General features: G+C 46.5%; 1 protein-coding gene across 2 annotated transcripts in view; it reads left to right on the top strand.

Moving 5' to 3' along the window:
• Positions 1 to 16,453, top strand: part of SON (SON DNA binding protein) — a 36,222-nt gene that overhangs the window by 5,650 nt on the left and 14,119 nt on the right. For both annotated transcript variants that reach the window (XR_004238583.1, XM_032101220.1), the window contains exons 3-6: positions 164 to 9,499; positions 10,747 to 10,907; positions 12,359 to 12,499; positions 13,727 to 13,918. Coding sequence is in view for 1 of the 2 variants with exons in the window: in XM_032101220.1 (XP_031957111.1) it covers positions 164 to 9,499; positions 10,747 to 10,907; positions 12,359 to 12,499; positions 13,727 to 13,918 (9,830 nt within the window). In the remaining variant the exon portion in view is untranslated. The remainder of the gene's footprint in view (positions 1 to 163; positions 9,500 to 10,746; positions 10,908 to 12,358; positions 12,500 to 13,726; positions 13,919 to 16,453) is intronic.

Raw genomic sequence — 16,453 nt, 5'->3', positions numbered from 1 at the left:
GTAAGGGAGTGTGTGCTGTTTGTGTGTGTTAGCTTAGTGAATCAGGCATGGTTTGCAAGTTGAGTTGTTTTGTACCTCTGTCCATGTACTTCGCAAGTACTCTGAAAGAATTTTTAAAATGCAGTCTTATACATTTTTACAAAGTAAATGTCATTTTTTCTAGATGTAGACAAAAATACTGTGAAAAATAGTACTCAGTCTACAAAAAGGAGCTCTACTGGTGAAGATGAAATTCCTAGGAAAAAAGCAAAGAAAAACAAGAAACACAAAAGCAAGAAGAAGAAGAAAAAGAAGAAGAAAAGGAAGAAAGAGAAAAAGCATAAAAAGCAACCAAAGGAATCCAAGTTGAGTGCACGTCCCGGAGAATCTGCAGACGTGCAGCCGGCTCTTCACTTGATGCCAGAGCAGTCCAGCTCCCAACTGAATGTACAGCATGGAGTGTTTGCAGATGCAAACCTGGCTGGCCATGTGCAGCCAGAACTGTGCTCTAAACCAACTGAGGGGCTTGATAATCAAGCTTTAGGACTTGTTTCTCATTCAGTGACTGATTCTCAGCAATCTGCAGAAAATCTTGGAAGTGGGGAGGGGACTTTGTGTGCAACAAATCCTCCATTTAATTTAGAAAGCATCCAGTCTAATATCCCAGAAAATACTAGTATAGCTCAAACTAGAATTTGCACTAGCGAAGAACAAATTCAACAGTCCCATGAAAATATTTATCCTGTAGCTATTAATGCCAGTGTTGTTGATACTGGAAATTATACTTGGTCCAGCATCCCAACTGGAATTGTCAGTAAATCAGAGATTCAGAAAGATTCAGTAGAAGCACTGAGAGGTTCAGAAGTTACTCTGAAATCTCAAGGCACTGGGGAAGTAAAAGCTTTGGATGCAGCTCTTGAGCCTGAGACCATGGAGGTGTTGACTTACTCTGAAGCATCTCTGCAGTCTGTGTCTCAGAGGGGAGCACAGGACACGGAAACAGCTTCAGAATCCATGTCCTTGGCTGGTGGTGTGACAACAATTCCTACACCTGCGAATTGGGCGCATCCCAGTGCTGTGACTGTAGCTCATGTGGCTGTGGCTGGGCAAGAAGTGAAAATTCCAGAAACAACTGAAAAATCTCTGCATATGGGCAATGTGACAAGTGTGGAGAGCTCTTTGGAACTGGGGGGTGTGAGCAGAACTTTGGAGCCAGCCCTGCAGCCCTCAGCTATATCTGGGAGTTTAAACGTGCCGCAGGGCAGCCCTGTGGAGAGTTCAGGGGTCCTGAAAGCAGGTGTACCTTTGCAACATCCTTTGACAATATCTGCAGCCACCCCTGTGACCCATGTTGAAATAAAAAGTGCCAAAACACCCCCAGCACCAGGAGCTGTTACAGAAATAAAGGATATGGAACCAGCTATGGGAAATGTGAAAGCTTTGGAAACAGCCATGGAACCTGTGGGTGTTGTAGCAAAAGATGTTAGAGCAGCTCATGAAAGTCTGCAAGGCAAAAATGTGGAAGGTACCACAGGTCCTGCAACAGCACTGGGTGCATCAGGAACCTTTGTACAACATGGAGTCTTGACAGAAACTAGGAGTGTGGACAGAGCCCAGGGATCTGTGCTTCCAGCAGGATTGACAGGTGTGAATGTGGTTGCAGAGGCAAAAGGATTAAGAGCAACTTCAGAACCCGCAGAGGTTGTACAGACCTTCGTTCCCCGAACAGCTCCAGAAGTCCAGATGGCAGAGGGTTTTAGAAGTCCGCAAGCAAAAGATTCAGAAGGTACTTTGTTGCTCAGAGAATCAAGACCTGAGGGTGAATCACACATGAGAGGTTTGGCATCTGCCCTGTCTTTGCAGAAGGAAAACACACAAGGTCCAGGAGGAGTTCTGAGACCGGTGGCTGTGGTGGAAGCAAAAACTTCTACAACAGCTTCAATGTCCTTACAAGTGGAAGGTGTGAAAGCTTCAGAAGAAGCTCTGCATTGTGGGACTGTTGCAAGTCCAGTACTTCTTGCCTTAGAAAGGACTCCTGAACCTGTGGTTGCGCATGAAAACGTGGAACCAGTTAGAGAGGCTGAGGCATTGGCAGGGGTGATGCCATGGCAAACCACAGTAGAGAGAGAACCTCTCCGTTCAAACCAAACAGAGAGTTCCATCATTTCACAGTCGCAGGTCATGACACACACGAGAACCTCACAAACTGAGGTGCTGAGGGAGAGAAGGGATTCAGAATGCGCTCCAGAAGCAGAGATAAGGAGCAGAGAAGCAATCCTAGAACCTGTGCAAACTTCAGAAACCAGTTCAAAATCTGTTCAGGAACAAATAGTAGGTGATTCAGCAGCAGTATTGGAGTCTTTGCCCAGAGTGGAAGAAAACAGTATGGCATCAGGAGTACTGACAGAATTGACAGATGTGCAAACTCAGGGATCTGCTGTAGAACATGGAATTGCAGCAGGGAGGATCAGCACACAAGGAAATGAGCCCTCAGAAATGGAGAAAGCAAAATATCTGGAGCCAGCATCAGAAGCTGGAGGAGTGAGGTGGTTGGAGAGCATGAAAGAATCTGCAACAGTAGAGGCGAAAGGTTCTGAAGCAGGTAAAGAGCTTGAGGTACCCATGAGTGATGCTTCAGCAGCTGTTCCAGAATACTTGCACACTGAAAAGCAAGAAGAGCTTCAAGTAGTTCTAGAAGCAAAACCTGCTGCAGAATGGAAGAGTTCAGAAGAGGCTCCAGAAATCTTGGGTGCTTCTGAAACAAAATCTTCTGAACCAGTACCAAAATCAGGGGATATGAAAGGCCTGGAAACAACACTGGAAGAACATGAAGTGGCAGCTGAGGTACAATATGTAGAAGGAGTGCAGAGTCAGCAGGTGGAGGATATGCTCATTGAGAAGGAAGATGTGGAGCAGACTCAAATATCTGAGCCTATAGTAGCAGAAACAGATTTTAGTTCTTCACATGCAGCAGAGGAGAAAGGTTCAGCAGAGACTCCTGTAGCAGAAACACAAGATTTGGAAACAGCTCCTCAGACTGATGTAGAGCTGAAAGATGCAGAAGCAGCTGTAGGGTTGGGGGCAGAGACAAAAGATTTGGAAGCAGCTCCAGTACCTGACACTGATGCAGAAACAGGTCCAGAACTTATAGAGGAAGGCCAGTTGGAAGACACTCCAGAGGCTGAGGATATCAAAGAAGCAACTCCAGAAGAGGACTCAGAGAAAAGAGACTCAGAAACATCTGATGTGCAACCTGATGTGGCAGCACGAATGAAGGAGACTCTCATGAGGCTTGAGAATGTTATTGAAAAAAGTAGTCATAGAACCAGTGAGAAAAAACATGATTCAAAGAAACAGAAAAGGAGCCGTTCCAAGTCACAGTCCAGGTCTAGGAAGCGGAAGAAAAAATCAAGGTCACGTTCTACTTCCAGGCGTTTGACCTCTAAAAGAGCACGTTCTAGGAGCAGAAACTATTCAGTTTCCAGAAAAAAGCATTCCAAATCTAGGTCCCGATCTGTGGAGAAGAGAGAGAGAAGAATGTCTTCCCGGCGGTCCAGGCGCAGACGTTCCAGGTCATCTGACCGTTACAGGTCTAAATCCAGATCTGCAGAAAAGCGATTGTCCAGACGGAGACGTTCCAGGTCGTCTGACCACTACAGGTCTAAATCCAGGTCTGTGGAGAAGCGATTGTCCTCCCGAAGGTCCAGACGCAGACGTTCCAGGTCGTCTGACCGCTACAGATCCAAGTCCAGGTCAGTGGAGAAGCGACTGTCCTCCCGAAGGTCCGGGCGCAGACGTTCCAGGTCTTCTGACCGCTACAGGTCTAAGTCACGGTCAGTGGAGAAGCGATTATCCTCCCGAAGGTCCGGGCGCAGACGTTCCAGGTCTTCTGACCGCTACAGATCCAAGTCTAGGTCAGTGGAGAAGCGACTGTCCTCCCGAAGGTCTGGGCGCAGACGTTCCAGGTCTTCTGACCGCTACAGATCCAAGTCCAGGTCAGTGGAGAAGCGACTGTCCTCCCGAAGGTCCGGGCGCAGACGTTCCAGGTCTTCTGACCGCTACAGATCTAAGTCACGGTCAGTTGAAAAGAGGTTGTCCTCCTGGCGATCCCGACGCAGACATTCCAGGTCCTCTGACCGTTCAAAATCTAGATCCAGGTCTTCAGAAAAGGGAGGAGGCAAAGAATACTCCTGGAGGTTCAGACATCGGTCTGGTTCCTCTGATCGTTCAAAATCCAGGTCAAGATCTGTTGAGAAAAGAGGTCGGAAGGCATCTGTACGGAGGTCCAAACGTCAGCGCTCAAAGTCCTCAGATCGCTACAAGTCTCGATCCAGGTCAGTAGAAAAAAGAGATCGGAAGCAATCATCACGGAAGTCTAAACGTCAGCGCTCCAAGTCCTCTGACCGTTACAAGTCTAGATCCAAATCAGTGGAAAAAAAGAAGGAATCCTCACGAAAATCCAAGCGTCGACGCTCAAAATCTTCTGAACGTTACAAGTCTAGGTCTAGGTCTGTTGAAAAAAAGCGCAAGGAGTCTTCAAAAAAATCCAAACGGAAACGTTCCAAGTCCTCTGACAGTGTTAAGTCAAGGTCCAAATCTGTAGAAAAAAAAGATAAGTTATCCTCAGCGAAGTCCAGTAGCAAGCATGTGGAGTCTTCTGAACTTCAGGAGTCAGCCAAAGATCTTGATAAAGATGTTCCTCAGTCTTCTGGAAGTGAAGGTAAATCCTCTAATGGTCCCACATCAGTAGCTTTGTCTGATGAAGGAGTAAATGGCCCAGTGCTGCCGCCATCATTTGGAAGTGGATTTTCCAAAACTTCGGAGAGCCTTGAGGAAAGCTCTTCATCTGTTGAAAAAACAGCCGATCTGCAGCATTCTGCAGCATCTGAATTTGATAGCTCCAAAACCCCAGATGACCAGGAATTGAAATCCACATCTGTGGAAAAACCACAGGATTCAGAGCTGTCTATGACATCTGAAAATGGATCAACTGAAAAAGCAGCAGCTCCGGAGTCTTCACTGCTACCTGAACTTCCATACTCCACATCCAAGTCCAGATCCTCATCTGTTGAAAAAAGGGGAGATCTAGAAACTTCTTCCATAGCAGAATTCCATCTCTCTCCATCCCGTGAAGATGAGTCCAGAACTGCACCTCTCAGAGAAGTAGAAGGTCCAGAGCTTCCTCCAACACTTAAAAGAGACACGCAAGTTCAGTCGTCTTCTCTCCTGTCTGAAGCTGGGCTCTCCAACTTGTCTGATGGTCACGAATCACGGCATATCCCTGGTGAACACACAGAGCTTTCACAGGTTCTGCAAGTACCTGAACGTGAGTCTTCCCACCTGGCTGACAGCCCTGGAGCAGTGGAAGCTCAGAGGCCTTTCCTGCCACCTGAAATGATCTGCCCTGTGATCCCTGATGGCTGTGAGTCGGGCCAGATGCAGGAGCCTTCTCTGGCTTCTGACAGTGGACATTTCATGTCTTCTGATGGACGTGGATCAGGATCCAGCTTTGCTGCACCAATAGAGGAGCTTCCATTGTCTGTAGGCGAGTCCTTTAAGTCACCACATGGAAATGAACAAAGATTTTTATCTGTCGAAAAAGTCAAAGCACCAGATGTTTCCCTCACATCTGTGTGTGGTTCTGTTGAGGTGTCTGCCGACCTTGTTTCAGTGTCTTCTTTTGAAGTTCACGAGTCCAGATCATCTGTTGACAAAGGTTTAGATGGTCCAACACTTCCACAAGTCCTTGAGGTTGACTGCTCCAGATCTTCGGAAATGCATGAGTCGAGATACCTAACTGGAAAAATAGATGGTGCAGGATCTTTGGTGATGTCTAAAAGTGGGATTCCCATATGCCACGATGGCCACAAAGCAAAGTACAATTCCTTTGAGCAAACAGAGAGTGCAGAACTGTCAGTGGCATCTGAGCTCCGGTGTTCCATCTTTCCTGAAGGCTATAAATTGACATCTGCTGCAGTTGAAAAAGTGGAGATCCAGAAGCCTGCTCTCTCACTGGAAAGTGGGTTCTCCGTGTCTGCTGATGGTTGTGAATCGGTGGGCACACCTGAAAAGCTACAGCCCCCAGTGACTGCTCTGACATCGGAAGGTGGGATTCTGCTGTTGCCCGACAGTCACGAATTGAGACCCGTTCCTGTGGAAAAAGAGGTGCTGAATTCATCTGAAGTGAAACACCTTGCATCCCCTGATGGCTACAAGCTGAGATCTGCCTACAGTGAAGAAATACAGGTGAACCTGGAAAGCAGGTGTTCTCTTGCCTCCGATGGTCATGAGTTGGCATCCACCTGTTTTGAAAGAACTGAGGAGCCTTCTCAAGTGTCTGAAAATGAGTACATGATAGGGCTTGATGGCCCGGAGTTGACATCGACCCCTGCTGAAAAAGCAGAGCTGCGGAAGCTTTATCAGATGCCTGAAGAAAGATGTCTGGAGTCCGTTGACAGCCAGGAGCTGCGATCACCCTCTGCTGAAAACACACAGGTGCAACAGCCTGCTCCCGTGTCTGAAAATGAGTATGCCGTGTCCTGGGTGGGCCAGGAGTTGAGGTCCAGCTCTCCTGAGAAGGCAGAGGTGCAGGAGGAGGCTGTGGTTCCTGACAGTGCTGTGTCTTCTAAAGATCACAGGTTGCCATCTTTCTTGGCTGAAAAAGCAGAAGTGCAGGAGTGTTCTCTGCTACCTGAAAATGAATATGGTGAGTCTTCTGAGGGCCAGGAGGTGACGGCCAGCCCTGCTGAGAAGGAGGTGCAGGAGCCTTCTCTGATACCTGGCAGTGAATATTCTATCTTCTGTCAAAGCCAAGTACAGCAGTCTGGCCTCGCTGAAAGCACAGCAGAGCAGGAGCCAGTGCTGGTCCCAGACAACCAATATGCTGCATCTCCTGAGGGGCAGGAGCTGCTCTGTGCTTACACTGAAAAACCAGAGGTGCAGGAGTGTTCTTTGCTGTCTGAAAACGAGTATGATGCATCCCCCGAAAGGCGTAATTTGAGATCCAGTCCTGTTGAAAAAGAAGAATTGGAGGAACCTTCTGAAGCCTCTGAAAGTGAAAGTTCCGTATCCACCGATAGCCAGGAGGTGCAGTCTGCTGTTGCTGGAAAAACAGAGGTGCAGGAGTTGTCCTTGTCTGAAGGTGAATGTCCCATGACCCCTGAAGGTCAGGAGCTGCAGTCCAGCCCTGCTGAAAGAGTAATAGCCAAGGAACCTTCTCTGACATCTGAACATGCGATGTCACCTGAAGAGTATGAGTCAAGATTGGCGCACGCTGAGAAAACAGAGGGTGTGGATTCTGCTTTGACAGCTGAACGTGACCATCTCTTTTTTGAGAGCCAGGAGGTGAGTTTCACCTCTCTCCAGAAAGCAGATGTGCGGGACCATTCTCCAACACCTGAAAGGGAACATGGAGCATCCCCTGATGGGCAGGAGCTGAGATTCACCAGTGCTGGAAAAGTAGACGGTCTTGAACCTTTGACACTGAACGATAGAGCCTCCATGTCCCCTGATGACAATGACTTGAAATCCATTCCTGTTGAAAAAATGGATCATGCAACGCCTGAAGGTGGGCGCTCGGTGTCTCCTGATAACTACAGTGTGAGGTCGGGCCCTGGTGAAGAAACAGGGGATCTGGAGCCCTCTGTGAGATCTGAGCGTAGATACTCCACATCCTCCTATCAGGAAGGTCACGAGCTGAAGTCTCCCATGGAGGAAGAGGGTCTGGAGTCCTCTGTGACTTCTGAATGTAGACGATCTGTGTCCCCTGAGGGTCATGACCAGAAATCTACTGTAGATGAAGAAATGGATGATCTGGAGAGGCGTTCCACTTCCCCTGATGAGCATGAGTCAAGATCTAGCATTGGTGAAGAAGCAGAGGATCTGGAGCAGCCTTTGACAACAGAACGTAGGTGCTCTGAGTCCTCTGATGAGCACGAGTCAAGGTCAACTACAGGAGAAGAGGCAGAGGACGCAGAAGGCTCCTTGCCAGCTGGAAGAAGAGACTCCGTATCCTCAGACGACCGTGAGTCAAGGTCTGCTGCTGGGGAAGATGCAGAAGATGGGGAGCCCTCCTTGACCGCTGAACGTAGACACTCCACATCTTCTGATGACCATGAGTCAAGGTCTACAGCTGATGAAGAAGCAGAGGATTTGACAGCTGAACATCGCTCTGTGTCTCCTGATGGACGTGAGTCAAGGTCAACCGTTGGCGAGGAAGCAGAGGACCAGGAGCTCTCTCTGACAGCTGAGCGTAGACACTCCGCATCTTCAGATGAACACGAGTCAAGGTCTACTGCTGGTGAAGATGCAGAGGATGTGGAACCCTCCTCTGCAGCTGAACAAAGAGATTCCACTTCATCAGATGAGCAAGAGTCAAGGTCTACTGCTGGTGAAGAAGCTGAGGATGTGGAACCTCTGACAGCTGAACACAGACGTTCTGCATCCCCTGATGGCGCTGAATCGAGGTCTACCACTGGTGAAGAAGAAGGAGAGGATGCAGAGCCCTCGTTGACAGCTGAACAAAGAGAGTCCACATCATCAGATGAGCATGAGTCAGAGTCTTCCAGTGGTGAAGAGGAGGGAGAAGATGCGGAGCCCTCTTTGGCAGATGAAGAAAAGCAGGATTCCATGCCTCTTGAGCAGTCGGAGGAACAGGACTCTTCCTTTGTCCCTGAAAGCAGACGTTCTGAGTCTTCCGAACGTGAAAAATCCAGATCCAAATCTGTTGATAAAGCTTCTGACAAAGAGTCTCCGCAGAGATCTGTAAGCAGACACTCAAAGTCTCCTGCTCGCCAGAAGAGTCGATCCACCTCTGTAGAAAAAACAGCAGACAAAGAGTCCGTGCGGAGGTACAGACGGAGACGCTCCAGGTCCACGGCTCGCCAGAGGAGCCAGTCAACATCTGTAGAAAAAACAGCAGACAAGGAGTCCTCGCGGAGGTCCCGGCGGAGACGCTCCAGGTCCGCAGCTCGCCAGAGGAGTCAGTCCAAGTCCGTGGAGAAAACAGCAGACAAAGAGTCATCACGCAGGTCCAGAAGCCGACGCTCCAGGTCCTCCCAGCGCAGGTCCAAGAGATACGATACAGACTCGCGCTCCAGACGGAATCGCTCCAGGTCAGCAACACGGAGAAGGGCGTCAAGATCTCGGTCCAGCTCGTTGTCGCGTTCCAGGCACAGGAGGAGGAGCAGGTCAAGGTCGGCATCACGAAGGCGGCGCTCCTTGTCGAGAGACAGGCGCAAGAGGTCTCAGAGAAACAGATCAAGGTCTACTGACAGGAGAAGGAGAAGATCCGACTCGAGAGACCGTAGGATATCGCTCCGATTGCGGAGCAGGAGTCGGACCCCTCTTCGCCAGAGGCGGTCGCGGTCCAGGGGAAGGAGACGGAGCTCCAGCAGGTCCCCGATCCGACTGCGGCGCTCGCGGTCCTCGGGGAGAAGACGCTACAGCAGATCCCCCGACCGGCGCAGGTCCAGGTCCTCGGAGTTCTCCAGCAGATCACCCAAACGTCTTACAGACCTGGGTAAGTGACTGCTTTATTTACAGTGGTTCTGTGGTGAGGTGGTCGTGGGTGGATTTGCGTAGTCTGATTTTAGCTCTGCAGCGTTCATAAGGAATTTCTTGGAAGTCAGTCTGTGCATTAGTTTTAGGCAGTGACTTCCAGTAGGAACTTTTATGTTGGAACAGAATCAATGCTGAGCATTTGAATGAAAACCTCTTTAGAGCCAGTTTTACCTTGGTTCTAGAGCTTTTGTACAAAAGTAGCGTGTTTCAGTCTTGAGAACACTCTGCATGGTAATAGGGAAGGCCAAGTACTTGTATGTGAGAAAATTTAGAATTTCTACTTCTCCTGAGAACAAAGGTCATTCAGGTGCCAGTTGGAGAGTCCCAATCTCTGTTGTCAGCTGTTCCCAGTACTCTGTCTTGCCTCTTTCCCGTGGTAAGAACTTGAAGAAAAGAGAGACTTATTTCTAAAAATAGTCCCAGACTCAACAGATCAGAAAATAAAATCTTATGAGCTGCATCTTTTCTCTGTGCTTGGAGGAAGAGAGGCTGTGTTGTTTCCTTGGGAAAGAAGGTTTGACTTGGGAGCTGAGCTTTTTGCACAGTGTGTGAGGAAACCTGTGGTAGACTTAAGGTTCTGAACCTTGCAGTCCTGCCTCAGAGTTACCATGGAAGCCTTCCAGTTAGGGAGTTATTTGCAAACTGGCAGAAGGCTTAATTAATTTTCATTTCCTATTTCTATGTTAAGGCTGTCCTTTTCTCCTTATTAAAGCAAAATCTGTTTTAGTGAGTTTTTCATCTGACTGTATTTTAAGCAAGAGCACATTTTACTCAGCTTGTTTTTCTGTTTGGTGGTTGTCAGTAGCTTTTGGGCTATGTCTGGGGAGATGGGATTTCCTCCAGAGCTTTCAGAGCTTTTCAGAGATAGTTAATGAGGAAACTCTGGACTTTATGCTGTGTAGGAAGGACTCAGTATTGCCAAAACTGGAATGAATCAGTGAAGTAAGAGACATCCAAACTTGAGGGGTTGGGGGATGTTGGATGCTGTCATTGGGACTGCTGTGCTTTGGGTTACATTTGCCTTCCACACAGACCAGGCCTAAAGTCTGGAGCCACTCAGTACCATTTTAGTTATTTTCACAGAACATAAAAAATGCACAGTGCAGGTAGAATCTTGTTTAGTTTAGTTTGCCAGAAATGTTTCTTTATTTTTAAAACAAGACTATAAAAACAATAACTTTTCTTTTAAAAAATGAATCTTTTTAGACAAGGCCCAGCTACTTGAAATCGCCAAAGCCAACGCAGCCGCCATGTGTGCGAAGTCTGGCGTGCCCTTACCCCCGAGCCTGATGCCTCTGCTGTCCCAGAAGAAGGATGACAAAGCCAACCAGAAGTCCTCAAGGGACACCTTGAAGGAGCTCACTGAGGTGAGGGAGAGCAGCAGCATCAGACCTGACAGTGCCCACACTGTGGGAGGTTGTCACTGTGTGCTCGTGTCACCTGAGAGCTGCCTTGTGTGCAGAATCCTGGGATCCCTGAGGCTGGAAAAGCCCTCCCAGCCCAGCCAGGCCCAGCTGTGCCCCATGCCCACCTTGTCCCCAGCCCAGAGCACTGAGTGCCACCTCCAGCCCTTCCTTGGAGGATGGGCACTCCAAACCCCCCTGGGCAGCCCCTTCCAAAGCCTGACCTCCCTTTTGAGCCCTTATTCTTAACACAGTTTTTTTTTAAGTCATCAGAACTGGTATTTTTAATTCCGTGGAAATGCATGAAATCCAATTATTTTGCTTTTTCTTATTTTAAGTTTTGATTCTGCTCTAATTTTGCACAAATAGGTAGTTCTCCCCGCAGTCCTGCCAGTGAAATCCAAAGCTTTCACTCCTGATTTTTGTTCTGGTGGTGTTAGTTACGGAATTCCAGGTTTGAGTTGGAAGGGACTTGAAAGCTCAACCTGTCCCACCCCCTTCCATGTGCAGGGACACCTTCCACTGTCCCAGGTTGCTCCAAGCCCTGTTCAGCCTGGCCTTGGACTTCCCTCAGAATGGAGAAAATTGGAATAGAAAAGTGCCTTCATTTTTTTTTTAAATTGCATTGTCGGTGTGACAGTTCTGGAATTGTGTTTACAGAAATAATCTGAGATGAAGCAGTGTCCAAGTGCTGAGAAATAATCTGCAGTTGTGCCTGGGCTGGAGGAGCAGGAGTACTGGATAAGAGCTGAGCTGGTGCAGGTGCCCTGTGCTGATATCCTGGATGGTTTTTCACATAACCTGACCAAGATCCAGCATAGCTTGTGCTGATCTGGAGGCCTCAAACCTGCCCCTCCTTTCCCTTTCTGACTTAGGCAATCTGTTGGATGATGTTTCTGTTCTTTTGACTGGAAACTGGCCATAGAAGCAGTGCAGGTGGTAGGAAATCAGTAAAGACATTTCAACCATAAAATTTTGGCCTCTCAAGAAAGTCTTCTTGTCTTTGTCCTTTTCTTCCTCTCTTTTCTTTTTCCCCCTGTGGAGGCTCCTCCCAGTTTGACTGTGGTATCCCCATAACACCTCTGTGTTTTACATTTAATTCTGTTGCATAGCTGGCCACCACCACAGTACTCCAGAAGAATCTGAGATCTTCTGGAACCTTCACTTCTGACAAGGTCCCTGCACTACCAGAGAACTGAGTCAGTAACCAAGAAGTGCTTGGCAGAGCCATGGTAGTGTTGGATAATTTGTGTAGAATATCCAAAGTACATCTATTGATGCTGTTGCTAAAAGATTTTCCACCTCCTGGTTTAGTAAAGAAAACCACTTTTTTTTGATAAAAATATTCTTTGTGAGTTTGGATTGAAAGTTCAGGTTTACTCAGAGCTGACATTTTTCTCTGTTGTATTTTTCAGAAATGCAAGAAGATTGCTCAGAGCACTGATGATGTGATAGTGAACAAGCCTCATGTTTCTGATGAAGAGGAGGAAGAACGTCCCTTCTATAACCATCCTTTTAAACTGAGTGAACCCAAACCCATTTTCTTCAACTTAAGTGTGAGTGCTACTTTAATTTCCAATGCTTTAAATCCTGGTTCTTTTTAAATAATGCAAGTAGTTCTACAGAAGTTTATCAGGGTTTATAATCTTGGTGAAATTTGGAGTTTTATCAATTTAAAGAAACCCTCCCAATTCCATCAAGATTAAATTGATAATCTTGGTGAAATTGTGAGTGTTTCTTTAAATGCATCTGGGAATCAAATGCTTTGAAGCATGGATTAGAATTTGTTTGAGTTTTGTTGGGGTTTGGGGTTTTTTGGGGTGGTGGGTGGGTTTTTTTAGATTTTATTTTTGGGGGTGGCATTGTGCCTATGATCGTCTGTTCTGATTTTGCAGGATATAAAGCACTAAAAAAGCTTTAATATGCTCAGCAAAAATAGAAATAACATTCCTGTTTTTGTATAAATATGTATAGCTTGTGGTGTACACAAAATAGGCAGTAATGCACATTTACATAAGGTGCAGGTAGAAATGGATTTAGATTTTATATTGTATTGTTAGAAAAGGCTACAGTGGATCTCAAGAAACCTTGGAATTCTTGCAGGCTCTGAGGAGGAATATTCTATAGTGGTTATGGGCTGCTCTGCCTCTTGGACAGGTTTTTGACCCTTTCAGTTTTGTTCTTTCTCTCTCCTACTCTTAAAACCAGTCCCATCCATATTCTTAGGGGTTTATCCAGTATTATCCAATGCTGCCTGCTGTGTGTGCTGCTGGGAAGGGAACCTGGCAGGGATTTCTGCAGGCTTTTAATGTATTAACAACACCAGGCACAACAAGGCCATAGACATTGTCTGCTCAGAGGCTCAGGCTGCTGCTAAAAATAGCCCAGAATTAGAAACCCAAATGCTGAGAGCTGCTTTCTCTCTGCTCATGTGGAGCTTTTGATCACAGGCAATGTTTTGCCACCCAGGATTTTACCTTGGAGCTTTCCATACAAAATACCTGTGTGGCAGGTGGAGATTGTTCTCGTGATGCTGTTAGTTGGGAGAGGGGGGGTCAGGGATTTTAGGTTGCTGAGGTTGGTTTAAGGGATTTTTCATCTTCTCTTACAGTGCAATTTGTAGGCCACTTGTGCCAAAATGATTAATTATAAAGGCTTACTAACTCTGCAGTAAGAAGGATGAGTGTTCTGTGAAAACCAAATCCCAGGTGTTTGCAACAAAACCACCTCGTGACTCTTGTGTGTTTTCAAGTCTTAATTTTTTCTCATTTTATCTCTTTCAGACTCCCAGCATAAAACCAGCACCACCACCCCAACCAAAAAATCAGGTCAGCCTGTCCAAGGAATTCCCTGTTTCCTCTGGGTCTCAGCATAGGAAGAAGGAGGCAGACAGTGTGTATGGAGAGTGGGTTCCCGTGGACAAAAACGGCAAAGACGACGGCAAGGATGATGTTTTCCCCAAGCCAGCCATTGAGGTAAGGAAGGCAAGGAAAGCATATCATATAAGAAAACCAAAACCATCCCCTGGGCAGTCTGGTACCAAATTGCAGTCTGGGAAAAAACCCAAAAAGGCACTTAAAAGGTAGTGCCTAACATGCACTAAGTTAAGGAGCTGAGCTCTGCAAATTGGGGATGCTCATGTGGGCAGTGGTGGAAACAGCCTGTACCCATCTTGCTTCTGGCAACTGGTGACTTCTTGGTCTCAACAGAACTTTTAACTGTAGCTAGAAGATGAAAAAAACTTCCTTGTTCAGTTTCCTGCAGAGGTTAATTAATAATACCTTGAGATTTGCACAATAATGTACATAGTGCTAATTACAATTGTCCCACCAGTCTTAGAAAAAGAACATCCCATGGCAATGTAATCCATTAAAAATTGTAAGTAGTTGCTAAAACTTTCACTTCCTCTGGATGTATTGATTTTTTAGTTTTGCAGTCACATTTTCTCCCATGGCTGTCTTGCACGTGGCCTTCCAAAGGAGAATCTAATTGTATGGATAATAAACTAAAAAAACCAAAGCGAGTGTTTTTCCCCTTGAAATTTCTTCCAAAGAACATTTTTGGGGGGGGGGGGGGAGGGAAGGGGATGTGGGTGTAATTAAGTAAATTAAATATTTAAGAGAGGTGTTAATATTTTTGGGTTGACGTTACCTCAGTGCACCTGAAGCCTTGTTCTCACACCTTCCAAAGCCAAACCCCAGAGCCTTCCCATCAATTTCTGCCAAAGCCATCTCGGCACTTGGTGTGTTTTGTTTCTCAAGACCTTTCTGATGTTCTACAGGCACAGAAGGAATTTTCTTCTGGGTCTTTTACAGCACCAAAAGCACAGAGAATATTAATTATATATATAGCATTTTCATGGAATCCCTCAGAATTTGATGGTTGGGCACCCGATTCCTTGTTCCCTCAGTGCAGGTGGGAGCTGCACTTCGGGCTCTCCTGCTCCAGGGAGACACTGAGATGTTTGTGCAGAATGTCATTCCCAGTTTCATTGCAGTAAATATATTTAACATAACTTCCTTTCCTTCCTGTTGTGTGTACCTTTATGAATGTAACTATGTTGTCTGTTTTTATATTTTGTAAATAAATATTTTTATTTGCCTTTACCTTAACTTGGTTTGTGTTAAGGGTGATTTCAGGGGCGTTAGCTCCCAGCAGGCTGTACCATCCCCTGGGGTTTGGGAAGTGCAGGTACAGATTGCTGTGTGTTTCTCCAGGGAGTCTTGACAGGTAACACAGTGCTTCTCTGCTTAATTCTTTCAGTGTTCAGGAGGACTCTGTGGTGGAAATGGCTCCCTTGGAGCAACATGAGGCAGATCAGCTCCTTTGCTGGGGGTGTAGAGAGCTGGGGGTGCTTGGAACTTTAGGAAGTTTCACCTAGAATTGACCTCCCTTCATTGTTGCTGATTTTGCAATACTGTGACAGTTCTGCTGCAGGTCTTGACATCAAACCCCACACAATTGGTTTTATTGCTGTGTTTTAATTCACATATTAGTTATGGACTTAGTCTGAAACAACCCTGCTAATACATGACAGCTTGTTTTAATAAAACCTGGTGCCTTACAGTAGTTGTGTGTGGTAGTAGGAGGTGGAGGGAAAGGTCTGGAGTGATCTGAAGGCTCAGCATGTCTGTAGCAGGCAGAGACCTCCAAGGAAGAAGTATTTGGAAGTGTAGAGTGGCAGGGTTGGATTATCCCAGATGACTCGTGCAGAGATGCTGTTGGGATCTGAGGGTGCGGTAAATGCACCTCTAGAGTGTGTAAAACACCTGCTTTTTGTTGCCAGCCACGTCCTGCTTGCTTCAGTATTTGTGATTTGTGGGGACAAGTCTGAGAAAGGGGGATCAGCCAGGAGGGCTCTGGGAGAGAACAGCACCTCACTTGCAACTGTTTTCCTGACTCAGTAATAACAACAACTTCTCATACTCCAAGCAGAGATCTATTTTTTTTTCAAGATCCAAAGCTGCCATCGAGTGTCTTGACATAACACAGAGCCCTGATGGTCTCCAAAATGGAGAAGTGTTTGGGAGTTAACTCAGCAGGGAATGTTGCTAGGCCCCAGTCCGGTAAAGCACTGATAGACCTGTTTGGCATGGCAGTGGTCCCCTGTGGTTTCATGGACTGCTTCCATGCCTTTGTGTATTGCTGGATTGAAACTTTTGGTGAGTAGAAGAACTTTTATTTATCTCCTGGACCAGTTTCACAAACAGAAAATTAAAGAACTATTTAAAGTATGTGAGAGAAATTTAAAAACTCAGCCAGTGTACATTTTAAACAGGCATTTTTACATCCATGCTGTTGTGTGAGGGGATTGTTAGGTGATATTTTAATTCTTCTTGTGCCTTTTTTATGTTCTTTGTGACAAGAAAGAAGCACTGAAGTCAGTCCATAGGCACCTGGGCTTGTGGGATTTTAGCTCTGTCTTGGTCAGTGCCAGATATTCCAGCAATGATCTTCCCAACAGAAACACCTTTTGTCCTAAGTACCAGCAAAAAACCTCACATCTTAAA

Source organism: Corvus moneduloides, chromosome 2 (assembly GCF_009650955.1).
Source record: "Corvus moneduloides isolate bCorMon1 chromosome 2, bCorMon1.pri, whole genome shotgun sequence".
Taxonomy (NCBI): Eukaryota; Metazoa; Chordata; class Aves; order Passeriformes; family Corvidae; genus Corvus; species Corvus moneduloides.
This window is presented reverse-complemented; position numbering and strand designations above follow the sequence as displayed.